Source organism: Nicotiana tabacum, chromosome 16 (genome assembly GCF_000715075.1).
Source record: "Nicotiana tabacum cultivar K326 chromosome 16, ASM71507v2, whole genome shotgun sequence".
NCBI classification, from domain to species: domain Eukaryota; kingdom Viridiplantae; phylum Streptophyta; class Magnoliopsida; order Solanales; family Solanaceae; genus Nicotiana; species Nicotiana tabacum.
Window position 1 is genome coordinate 48,777,356 of NC_134095.1, and position 12,556 is coordinate 48,789,911.

At 34.7% G+C, this 12,556-nt stretch overlaps 2 protein-coding genes across 2 annotated transcripts; both read left to right on the forward strand.

The window, feature by feature from the left end:
- The first annotated feature begins 4,653 nt into the window (after window positions 1–4,653).
- Window positions 4,654–6,200, forward strand: LOC107759448 (large ribosomal subunit protein eL30). Its single transcript, XM_016577391.2, has 4 exons — window positions 4,654–4,867; window positions 4,963–5,064; window positions 5,786–5,854; window positions 5,965–6,200. The coding sequence occupies exons 1-4, from the start codon at window positions 4,738–4,740 to the stop codon at window positions 6,003–6,005; spliced, it is 342 nt and encodes a 113-aa protein (XP_016432877.1). The 5' UTR covers window positions 4,654–4,737; the 3' UTR covers window positions 6,006–6,200.
- A 4,425-nt stretch (window positions 6,201–10,625) lies between these two features.
- LOC107759449 (uncharacterized) lies at window positions 10,626–11,563 on the forward strand. The gene has a single exon (XM_016577392.2). It carries the CDS (start codon window positions 10,832–10,834, stop codon window positions 11,456–11,458), a length of 627 nt encoding a protein of 208 aa, XP_016432878.1. The 5' UTR covers window positions 10,626–10,831; the 3' UTR covers window positions 11,459–11,563.
- The last annotated feature ends 993 nt before the right edge of the window (window positions 11,564–12,556 follow it).

Genomic DNA, 12,556 nt, shown 5'->3' on the forward strand with positions numbered 1-12,556 from the left:
TTTACAGTTCACAAAATATCAAAGCGGTAAAAGCAGTTAGTTAGCACAGATCATGTAACAAAATCAGATAAAGCTAAATATAACAATATATTCTAAGCTCGATTTCTAACCCTGAACCAGTGGTTCTGGGTTTTTTCCCCAGCAGAGTCGCCAGAGCTGTCACACCTCCTTTTTCCGCCCCCGCGAGGGGTGAAGGAGTTTTTCCAATTAAAGGACAATCAAAACGGGATTTGTTTATTTATTTCAGAGTCGCCACTTGGGAGATTTAGGGTGTCCCAAGTCACCAATTTAATCCCGAATCGAGGAAAAGAATGACTCCATATTACAGTCTGCGAACCAGAAATCTGGATAAGGAATTCTGTTAACCCGGGAGAAGGTGTTAAGCATTCCCGAATTCCGTGGTTCTAGCACGGTCGCTCAACTGTCATATTCGGCTTATTTATCTAATTTTATACAATTATGCGCTCTTGTGCAAGTTTTAACTCTTTACCGCTTTTATTATTATATTTTAAAAAGAATGTGAACATCGTTTAAAAACATGTCTTTGGATGGCGTCACATGAAATGCACCCGCAATCCGGAACACAGTTTTATTCAATGTTTTGGGATTTGGATTTGGGTCACATGAAATGCGCACCCGAGTTTAAGAAGGTAAGATTAATTAAATCGCGCCTAAAGAGTCTAACGCGTTATTGTCTTTGGGGAAGGCAGTGAAATTCACTAAACAGTCCATCCCAAATTCTAACTATTTATTATGACCAATTATTAAGGGCCCCGCAGCTTACATTTTTATTTGGCGAGGCTCGTCTCCTTATTTTTAAAAGGATAATCTTAACATGACTATATTTTCTATTTTTCGTTTCCTAAAATAAATGAAGATAAGGTCCTACTTTATTTACATACTTTCGGGTTATTATAGTTAAGTTTCGAAAGTGAGTTGTTTAAAGAGTTTACATGGCAACGCATAGAATATTCTACATACAGACAGTAAAAGAAAGAAAAGACTACATTAAATTACAACTTCAAATCTTTCTCATTTTTGCATTCATGCTTCGAGTAGCTTACAAGATGAACCAGTGTATCAGTTTGTGTACCTGGTATTTGGAAAGCAAGGAAAGAAGATGAAGATCAGTAGAAGCAGCAGTAGTGTAAATACACAGCAACAACAGCAACCCAACAACAACAAATTCGAACCAGATTCAAGGCCCAGAAAACTTTGAAGAAAAACCGAACAACTCAATAGAACAAACCCAAAAGTTTGTAAACAAACTAAACAGCAACAACCCACGCGTGTATTAAACTTGAAAACTAAACATGTTTCTCACTTTGTTTTTGTTTTCTCTTTTTAAACTCTCCAACACTCTCTTAGGATTTTCAGAATGTCTTCCTCTCTTTCTAAGTAAGTCTTTTTAGTTCAAGTCTTTTCTCTCAAGTCTAAAAGCCCCCAGAATGTGTCAAATGACTCTATTTATAACAAGACTCTTGTCTTGAATCCCCAACCCGAAATATTCCCCCAATTGCATGCTTTGTCCCCACTACTTAATGTTTTCTTTATTTCAAACCTTGTCCACCATGCCCACATGCTTTGTCCCCACTAATTAATGTTTTCTTTATTTTAAACCTTTTCCCCCATGCTTAACATAAATAATCACATTATTCCCACCTCACTACATCTTGTCCCCCATGCTTAACATAAAGAATTATATTATTCCCCCACTAATTTATGTCTTGTCCCCCATTATATTAAACAATTGTTCAAATATTTAATCTCAAAAATACCCCTCCGACCTTACTGAAATTACCATTTTACCCCCTGAACGTACTGTAAATTACCAAACTACCCCCATCAACTATAACCAATCACCTAATCAATCTCAACCAAAATACAGCAAATATGACCAATTTCTAAATGAATTTCAACAACAAATCTCATGATTCAAACTAAATCAACAAATCAAAAACCAAAACAAAAACTCACATTAAATCACCGGGGTTACAAACGAACTTCAAACAAAGATGAACATGAATTAAATCTATTTTAAACAACAAACATGACGGATTCAAATGATTTAACCAACATTAACAATTTCTGAAAAAATACATAACAACACATGAAACAAACTGAAGAAATAATTAATTAAACTTTAATTTGAATCTAACGACATTAAACTAACAATTTCACATGAACAAACTGAAAAATTAACAAAACAATGAACACGAACAAAACAAAAATCAAACATTTACCGATTTTAGATTCGAGAATATCAAAAATAAAATACGGACAAAAGTGAAACTCAAAACCCACTAACCGGATTGGAACCACGAACAACGACTGACCAACGACGAACTCGAACTGTGTATGGACTGTTTCGACAAACCCCAACCAAAGTGAAGCAGCGACGAGCTACTGTGATGGAGAAGTCGAAGAAGAAGGCAGCGTTTGGACTGTTGTTCGCTGGACGAAGCAGCAGGCGACGAGGAGAGGCTGTTAGTGTTCGACGAGCAGCAGTGTTCGATAAAGGAGCAACAGTGTTCGACGAGCAGCTGGGGAGGTGAAGGAGGCAGTCATGCGACGGGGAGAGGCAGCAGCTATGGTGGCCTGGTATGAGTGGTTGGGAGGAGCTGCTCGACGCCTTGGCTTGGTCGTAGCAGAAGCAGCAGGAAGCAGAAGCAGATGTTTGGTCTGCTTGGTCATAGCAGAAGCAGTAGGAAGCAGAAGCAGATGTTTGGTCTGCTTGGTCGTAGCAGAAGCAGCAGGAAGCAGAAGCAGATGTTTGGACAACACACAATCGAGCTTGGAGCTTACGTCGTTCATGGCGGACGAAGCAGTGACAGTGGTCATTTGTGGATGGTCGTTGTTCGTCGAAGAAGTAGCAGAAGACGCAATGGTGAAGCAACCATGGACGTTGGTTGTTTCTGCCATGGATGTCGAGACGAAGCTCAAAGGTGGTCGTTTGGTTTTAATGTCGGACGGGGGGTCGACTTGGGTGGTCCGACGATGGGGGAAGCTGGACGAAACAGCAGGGGTCGTTTGGGCGTGAAGGAGAAGACGATGGAGGCTCGGGCAGCCATTGGAGGGGGAGCTTGGAGGGTTTTGGAGAAGAAGAGGGAAAGAGAGAGGGGGGCGGATGGTTTTTTGTTTTTTTAGGGTTTTTTGGTTTTTTGTTTTGTTTTGTGTAAGATAGGGGGGTGTTGGGTATTTGGGTTATGGACCGGGTCGACCCGGTTTGAAATGGACCGGGTCATGGGGAAGGTTGGGTATTTTTTAGGCTTGTGGCTTGAATTTGAAGAAGAGCCCAATTCCGATTTTCTTTATATATTGCTCTCTCTTTTCTTCTTTTATTTTTCTAAAACTAAATTCTAAAAATCCTTAAATTATTATTAAGTTATAAAAGCGCAAATTAACTCCCAATAACAATTAACACACAATTAAGTAATAATTAAGCATAAAATTGTACATTTGGACATTAAATGCTAAAAATGCAAAAGATGCATATTTTTGTAATTTTCAATTTTTGTAAAACAAACTTAATTACTAACAATTGTAGAATTAAATCCTACATGCAAAATGCGACATATTTTTGTATTTTTTTTATTAATTTAATCAATAAACACGCACATACAAATACGAATAATTATCCAAAAATGTCACAAAAATTCTCAAAATTGCACACCAAGAAAAATCATTTTATTTTGAATTTTTTTGGGAGTAATTCTTTCATAGGGCAAAAATCACGTGCTTACAAGGTCTATAATACATCTTATCCGAGACAAATGTGGTTTGAAGTGTGACAAACTACCCACAATTTTGTATGAAGACAATGCAACATGCATAACCCAATTGAAGGGAGGATTCATAAAAGGAGATATGACAAAGCACATTTCACCAAAGTTATTTTTTACACATGATCTTCAAAAGAATGGTGATATCAATGTGCAACAGATTCGTTCAAGTGATAATATGGCTGATTTGTTCACCAAATCTCTACCGACGTCAGCCTTCAAGAAACTAGTGTACAAGATTGGGATGCGAAGGCTCAAGGATGTGATTTGATGCTCTCATTAAGGGGAGTTAATACACGTTGTGCTCTTTTTTCCTTACAAGGTTTTGTCCCACTGGGTTTTCCTTGCAAGCTTTTTAACGAGGCAACTAAAAGGCGTATTTCTAAATATGTATACTCTTTTCCCTTCACTAGGATTTTTTTCATAGGGTTTTTTCTAGTAAGGTTTTAACGAGACACATTATTTATGGACATCCAAGGGGGAGTATTATGATAAATATCATATTATGGTGAATGTCTAATCTTCTTCCATTATCTTCATCTCAAATGTTTAATGACATATTTAATGATATATTTTGTATGTTCAATTACATATTCCATGACATATTTTTTTCACTTTTTGTGCCTATATAAAGGCCTTGTAATAGATAGAAAAACACACACAATTGAAGAAGAAATAAGTCTCTTTCTTCCTCTCTTTCTCTCTATATCTCTTAGTTTGTTTTTGCTTATTCTATATTGTTATTTTGGGTTATATTTTATAACAGATACATTCTTTTAACATATTTCAACAATCCTCACAAGCACGTGCAGTACACGTGACCAAACAACAGTGAATCTCATCACAAAAAGCGGCATAACGCAAAACCCTAATCTCATATAACTAACAGTAGAAAGCTCGGCCACTTCCCTTTCCCCTTTTTCCCTTTGTTTCAGAGATCTTTGTATCAACAAAAATGGCGACAACAGGGAAGAAAACGAAGAAGACCCATGAGAGCATCAATAATAGGTTAGCTCTGGTAATGAAGAGTGGCAAGTACTCTCTCGGTTACAAGACCGTTCTCAAGACTCTCAGGAGCTCCAAAGGTTACCCCCTTTTTTTCTTTTTCTTTTTTGTGTGTGGAAATTTTGTGTCATTTATTGTACGTAAATAAGACTAAAATATGATTGGGAATTTGCAGGGAAGTTGATATTGATATCTAACAACTGCCCACCATTGAGAAAGTCAGAGATTGAGTACTATGCTATGCTTGCTAAAGTTGGTGTTCATCATTTCAATGGAAGTGAGTCCCTTTTCATCTATTCTTTAATTTTAATTATCTTCCAGCATTTGGATTGATTTATTTAGGCATTAATTCTGTAAATTGTAGCTAATGGAAAATCTCAATTTTGTGTATTTTTCTAACTCCAAGCCTACTTGATATACTATAAATTTGTTGATATGTTTGAGTGGAGGTGCTGAGACCTCTTTTAGCTAATCATGTAGGGAATTTTTGTTTATTTTTAGGAATTTTAAGTTTTTAATGATCTTAAAAGATGAGATCAGACAGTTCACTGAAATTTTATCTCTGTGAGATTGTCAAAATCAAAAGCTTTTCATTCAATTGATTTAAATTGGAATTGAGACTTTTACCTTTGTTTGCATTTATTTTGCGAAAAAATGAATCTTAGGTAAGTGCTCATTAGTTTATCTGCAACATAATGTTGGTGGGCTAGGGATGCTGAGCTCTATTAATCAGTGTTATGTTTATATAAATTAAACATATTTGTATTATCATCACCGTTTCCAGCCATATCTTTGTTTGAGGATTTATTGCATTTCTGTGTCATTTATTCGACTCATGGGTGTTTGCCTGACGCCTTTGTATTATGTGGGGGGGGGGGGTGTGTGTTTAAAAAAACAGTATTGAGGGCATTTTGTGATTTTGTTCTTCAACTAAAACAAGTAATTTCATGACTCCTTATATATTTGTTCTTTTCCCGTTGCAACTTTTTTGCGTGTAGACAATGTTGATCTTGGAACAGCATGTGGGAAGTATTTCCGTGTTTCATGCCTCAGCATCATTGACCCAGGTAAAGTGTGTTTGAGATCTTCAATTGTAGTTTTGTGAAATCTTATTGTGAGTCGAGTACTAAAGGGAAGCTCTCAGTTTGGCTTACTTGTGGTAATAATGTTGTTTCAGGTGATTCGGACATCATCAAGTCTCTGCCTGGTGATCACTAAGCGATATTCACCAGGGTTTTGTTAAACCATTTTAGTGAGTTGAGAAAATCTGTACTATCTTTTTATTCTTGTATTTCAGAGTTATACCAAGATTATAGAGGATGTTGGTATTATCTAGTTTTGTTGGTTTTATCATTTCTCCAGAAGTTTTGAGGCCAGGTACATTATGATTTATTCACAGATCAATTTCCCTTATACACATTTTGCTTTTCTAAATGAGTTCACTAGATTTTCTTGTTGTTAACTAACTGCATGTAGACCAACTCGTTTCATGCTCCTGTCATTCCATATCTATGTCTGTTTAGCTTCTTCGTTTGCCATTATTTGAGGTTCAGACTCAATAATGCGCGTACTATAGAGTAGTGACAGATTATCTTAGCTGTTAGATCAGTATTGTTTCTGTGAAATCTTCCCCTGTATACATGCAGTTAGTTAATACTTGTGGGATTACACTGGGTTTGTTGTTGTTGCCTTCCCTCTGTACAAGGATTGAATCAAAGATCCAGAGCCAATCCAAAACATACCAAGTACCAAGAGGTACTAACATTCTTGTCCATTGTCGAAACCTTCATGAACTTTTGTCATAAGCTTTTCAGGGTCATAGCCCATCGACCCTCATCTCCCATAGTCCTTTATATAACAAACAAAAAATGGTGGGGGTAGTAACAACAATAATACTTCATTAACTACGTTGTTAAGGTTTCGGAGATCTTACTTAACTCATGAAAATCTCTGCTCTGTAATTCCTACATCTAGTAGTATCATCTGTTGGTAGTATTCAAGTCATGTTTGGTGCAAAAGCTAATAAAACTGTGTTCAAATTTAGTAGTAGTACCTTTAATATGTTTATTTGTTGGCTAAGGGAGAATACTAACCAAAGTGAAGCCCAGTATTGTGACTTACACAAACAACCCTTAAAGTGGATGGTCTTGAATTTTTGTCTCCGCTTGTTCCAAGGGCAGAACTTCAAGTTTAGCATGTTGCCTGTTGCATGCCCCGTGGGTAACACTTTTAACTTTTGACCTTGACGTTTCGTTCATGGGGCAAGCGGGGGTCAAAAGTTAAAAGACCACCCCCAAAAGTGTCATATTTCTGCATTTTCTTTATTTGGGTGGGACTTATTTTATGCCAATCCAAATCTAATGGGCGACTTCAGTAGTTCAGGACTTGATGGGCCCTCTTAGGTCCATTTGATTTTCACTGGGCTCTCTGGAAAAGGAGGGGAACTGGACCCAAATGGCTAATAGCTAACTTTCTATAATCATTTGGATTTGGAAAGTATTACATCCTTCAACTTTTGAATGGAACAAAGAAATCTATTGACTTGAATGTCAACAAGAAAAATCAGATGCTCAATGTTTGCAACAGTTCCAAAATTACATCTAAATTTTGATGTGAAGGAGAAATTATCCTTGTCTGCGGGAATGAAATTTAGCTAAATCATTGAAAAAAGAAGAAGAGGAAGTATCAAGTATGGTAATTCCCTTTCAGTTAAAAAGAATAAGAATTGGAAGTTCATGCCTGTATTGTTTCCTTTAGCTTTCTTCTATACTTTTTATCCCGTTTTGCTTGATCAAACTTCTTCTTTCTATTGTTTCATTAGTCTCAAAAGTTTGATTGTAACTTAATTATTTGGTTCAAGGCATTGATTGAATTGCCGCAATTCTAAAATTCTATATTTTAAATAACAGATACTGTCTTTTAACTGATTGAATTCTTTCTACATATTTCTTGCTTTAATTACTTTAAAATATATATTATTTTTGTAAACTATCAATAGTAAGTAATTATAGGTCTATAAATATGATTCTAAGGGTGTGTTTGGTGTGAAAGGAAAATATTTTTTTTGGAAAATATCTTCCAATTTTTTCATGTTTGATTGGCTAAATATTTTTAAACCTCCCCTTGCCCGATCCCCAACCCCCTACCCATCACCCCCTGCTGGCCAACCTCATCGCCACCACGACCCCTAGACCCCCACCTCCCATCGTCCTCTGCCCTTACCCATTTTGTCTTCCATAGTTTTTGCCTACATTATATATTTTTGATAATCTGCTACTTATCCAAAAATTAGCTTATAAGAAAACCACTTATATTTTAATAAAATATAAGAAAATCACTTATTTTTCAATAAAATATTTTTCGTCCTACCAAATACATCCTAAGTATCTGAATATTTTGAAACGCTAGAAATAAATTGCTCAATAGACTGTTAGTCCTATGTTTTATTCAAAAATGTACTTGAAGTGAGTATTTATTAGTATATATATACCAATCTTAAAAGATTAAGGGCGAAAATAAAATAAAATCAGTGTCCAAGGTTGAAGTCATCCAAGTTTAGTGCCAGACAATCCGCTCAAGTATGCGAGTAAACAGCTTTTGCAGAATTGCAAGATAATACTTCCAGCTTTTCTATAGTTAATCGCGTGAATTTGTTGTTTACGTATCTCGTCTATCACCTATCGTCACCTTATTTAATTTGTGGTTTGGCTGATTGATTACTCTAGCAGCTCATGCAACTAATATTTAAAAATTAAAACCCCTAATGATTGTTTGCTTACGATCTGATTCTTTTATAATAATTTTTATAAAGAAGCGTTATTATAAAAAGAAGGTTGTGAAGTTCAGCTGAAATATGTTGGGATTAAAATAATACTAATATACAAGAGGTTTATTTGGCTGGTGGCTACGACACTTGTCTTAGGGACGAACTTTGTTCATGGAGTTGGGATCTCGTACGTCATAGATTTTTGACCGCTTTAGAATTTGTATTTTCCATCAAATTATCAGCTTGGTTTGAGCATTTTTGTGAAGAAACTGAGTTAAAGTAGGCTTGAGAAATAATTAAATATTGCTCATTGGATAGTGCATAACACCAGATTGGGACCAAAATTTATCTTAAAATGGATTTCTGCTGTCATAAAATTTAAAAATTGTAAAACTATATTTATGTTCAAACCTTTGTACTTTGCTCAAAATTAAATATAATGTAACCTTTTCGCTTATAAGATAATTCCTATTATATTTTCAAAAATTAAAAAGGGAAATTGTATGATATTACACTTTCTCTGAGAAATACAAACAATTCATATTTTCCGTTTTTTAAGAATATGAATTTTATAAGCGCATGACCAAACCTTGCAGAGCACTAGATATTCAGTAGTATGCAGGGTTTTGTATAAATTGTGTCAATTTATTATCATTATTTGGGTTGTATGTCATATGTATACTTGATTTGGAGATGGTAGAAATTCTAAAACTCTGTTTCTTGTCTTAAAGTAATATTCATTTTGCAATATTATAATCCGTGGTGGTTTATTATATATGTGATTTTTTAAATATTATCCCCACATATTTATTGAATATTTTCAAAAGGGAGAGTGTTACACATGGGTTCGATAGAATCTGTAATTTTAGTTTAAATTCTGTATATATTAATTTTTTATTATATATATTTTAAATTTTAAATATATATTAACACTTGAAATTGTTATCCTAAAATTTTAAACCTATTAAATTTAACTCTTGGCTGTGCCAATTACTTAAGATATTAAAGGCACAACTGATGTGATGAACAGACGTAGAACCATAAGGGTCCTACAATCAGGCCAAGAAGGTGCCTGAACACGTGCCACCCACGTGTAAACCTACATGGCTAGGTGTACACTGACATGCCACCTCATTAACACGTACAAATTAAGGTTCATTTGTCTTCCTTTTATTTTGCAAAAAACAACTATCCCAAGCCCCACTTCATTCTTCAGTTATTAAAAATAATATTACTTGTACTAAAGTAGTACCATGCTAGAACTAGACTATCATCAATCATTGACATCTCGTTATAAAAGTTAAAAGTGAGTAGTTTCAAGATATTTTTCCAACTTTTTCAAATGATATCTACATTATTTTGCTAAAACTTCTCCATATATTATTTTCTATTTATTATTACGGGAAAATAGTAAGTAAAATATCCAAGTATACATTTTTTTTTATCATTTAGATTCTTGTCCTCCTTATGTAGGGATAATGGCTAAGGTTAGTCTGGAGTTTGTGCATTGAAATTCTTAATTAGCTTTACCATATTGCACTAAGGCAAGTGATTAATATACTTAGCTTATTAGTAAATTACTTTAATTTCAATTGACAACTAATGATTTCAGGCCTTCCTTATCTGTTAAATGAGTAGGAATAATATAATAGAAGAATATTATTGACACCATATATTTCAAAGTTTATATTCTAATCATATTAATTTATCATGATAAGTAATTAACTAGAGTGAGGATATACATAACATTGTATATAAGAATACGTGTAAGCAGTAATTTTCTTTTACCATAGGCGAACTCCTCTTTAAACAAGACTAGTGGCTTTGTATCTTCTTAAATAGGCATATTAATCTCATGCTTCATTATCTTCGCACTTAAATAGTCACATTGTTTAATTACCTTCAGTAAATCCCGGGATAGAGTTTAACCATAGCCAAAAAAATAAAATCCATAATACATTATCCAAAATTCCAAAATTCACTGCTAACCCACAAATCCCTTAAATGAATAGCCCAATCCCCGGAGATTTTATGAGCAAACTATTAGCTGTCACTGCCAAAATATATTTTTCACTTTACACAGTTTTCCCTTTCTTCAATATATTCTTCTTTTCTCGATATTCCCACCCCCCTACCCCACCTCACCCCCTATATATACACACCCCTCTATTCACCTCAAATTCTCCATTACCCCATGCCATGCAAAAACCTTCATCACATCAAAAACCTCCAAATTCTCCTCTTCCCAAAAACCCTTTAGATTTTTCTTTTTTCTCCCATGCAGTCATCCAAAAATGAACATTCACTAGGTTTGGCTGATTATGTTGGTGTTGAGAGCTATGTTGATTTAAAATCTGCTTTGAATTTGGAACCCTATAAGTGGTTCAGCGGCAGCGGTGGCGGCGGATTTGAGAGAAGGGAAGAAGTGAGAATGGCGATGAAGAGAGAGAAGCAGAAGGAGAAAGTAGAGAGAGAATATCCGCCGTCGATACCGTGGCTGGCGCACACGGAGAATTTGCCGACTTCACAAATGCCGTGGGTGATGAAGAGGTATTATACACCTGACGGCAGATTGATTATCAAAGAAGAGAAGGTGAAAAGGTTTGAGTATTTCGAGGCTCACCGTACTAATGGACGATTAATGGTTAATCTCGTCCCATTAAACGATGACGTTTCGGGTTCCGACGATGATGATGAAGATTGTGTATGTGATGATGGCGATGTGGCTGTAACGGATGGTTGTAATCAGGTGAAGGTTGATCGGACGGAGGAGAAAGAATCGACATTGGTGAATGGTGGTGGTACTCCGGTGATCGGCGGCGGTGGAAGTGGAGGAGGAAGCAAGTGTTCGAGTTTATTTTCGTTAGGTGTACCTGTACCGGCGATAAGGCCAGTTCATACATAACAACCTACCCACAACTGTTGACCTATCTCTTATGCTAAAATGAGCCTTTTTTAAGTGTTTTAAATTCTTTTTTTATTTAGTTCAAAAGGAACAAAAATCTTTTGTCTGGATTTTATTAATTTTTTATTAATTTAAATTTAAAATTTTGTTGTTTAATTATCCCTTTATGCTGCATTTCTGGAGTGTCGCTTAAGGCTACTGAGTAAATTATGTTAGGTGTATTTGGTAAGGCAGGAGTTTCTTATTATTACTTCAACTAAAACTTACACAATAACATTACTAATATTTAATATTTTCATAAAAACACTGTTATAATTTACCAAACTTTCATATCAAAATTCACTACATGACTTTTTGGACACTATTTTCTATCACTAACCAAATATGAAATATATTTTTCCAAAAATGACTTCATACCAAAGAAACTTGCTAGGCAACCTAATTGTACGTATAATATAAAAGAGGTAATAATTATCTTTTACTCCAGTAATTTTATAAAATGGAAAATTAATCAAAAAATAAATAAATCGTTATATTAAGTTCTCTATTGTCTTTCTTGTAATTAGTGAAGTTTTAAGTTTTAACATATGTCAGGACATCAAAAAAGAAAAAAAAAATGAAGTAATCCAAATTAAGCTGATTCCTTGACTTTCATGCATGGTTATGTCATTACCTGTAACGATTTATTTGTTTTTCTTTTCTTTTAATTTCATGCTTTGTTTGATAATCTGATTACGTAAATATTCTTCCTATATTTAAATTTTGAATTTAGTGAGTGGAGTCCTACCTGGATGTTCTATTGCTTCTTTTAATTGCACCTCCAGTTTTAGTTTAAATTTAAATAATATAGTATCCTACTTTATGGAATAATACTGTAATTAGCTTCTAAATTCATTGAATATGGTTATCCTACTAAACGGAACATTTTTTTTTGGGTGAGAAAAAGGAACGTTTTAATAGTATGATTACCATATGGCTTAAGATGACTATCCACATATTCTCTTAACCATTAGAGTTAATATTTCTGCTCTTTTTTTCTTTTCCTTTCATTTATTTTATGCTTGGATGATGACAAATATGTTTGTTTCCTTGATTAAA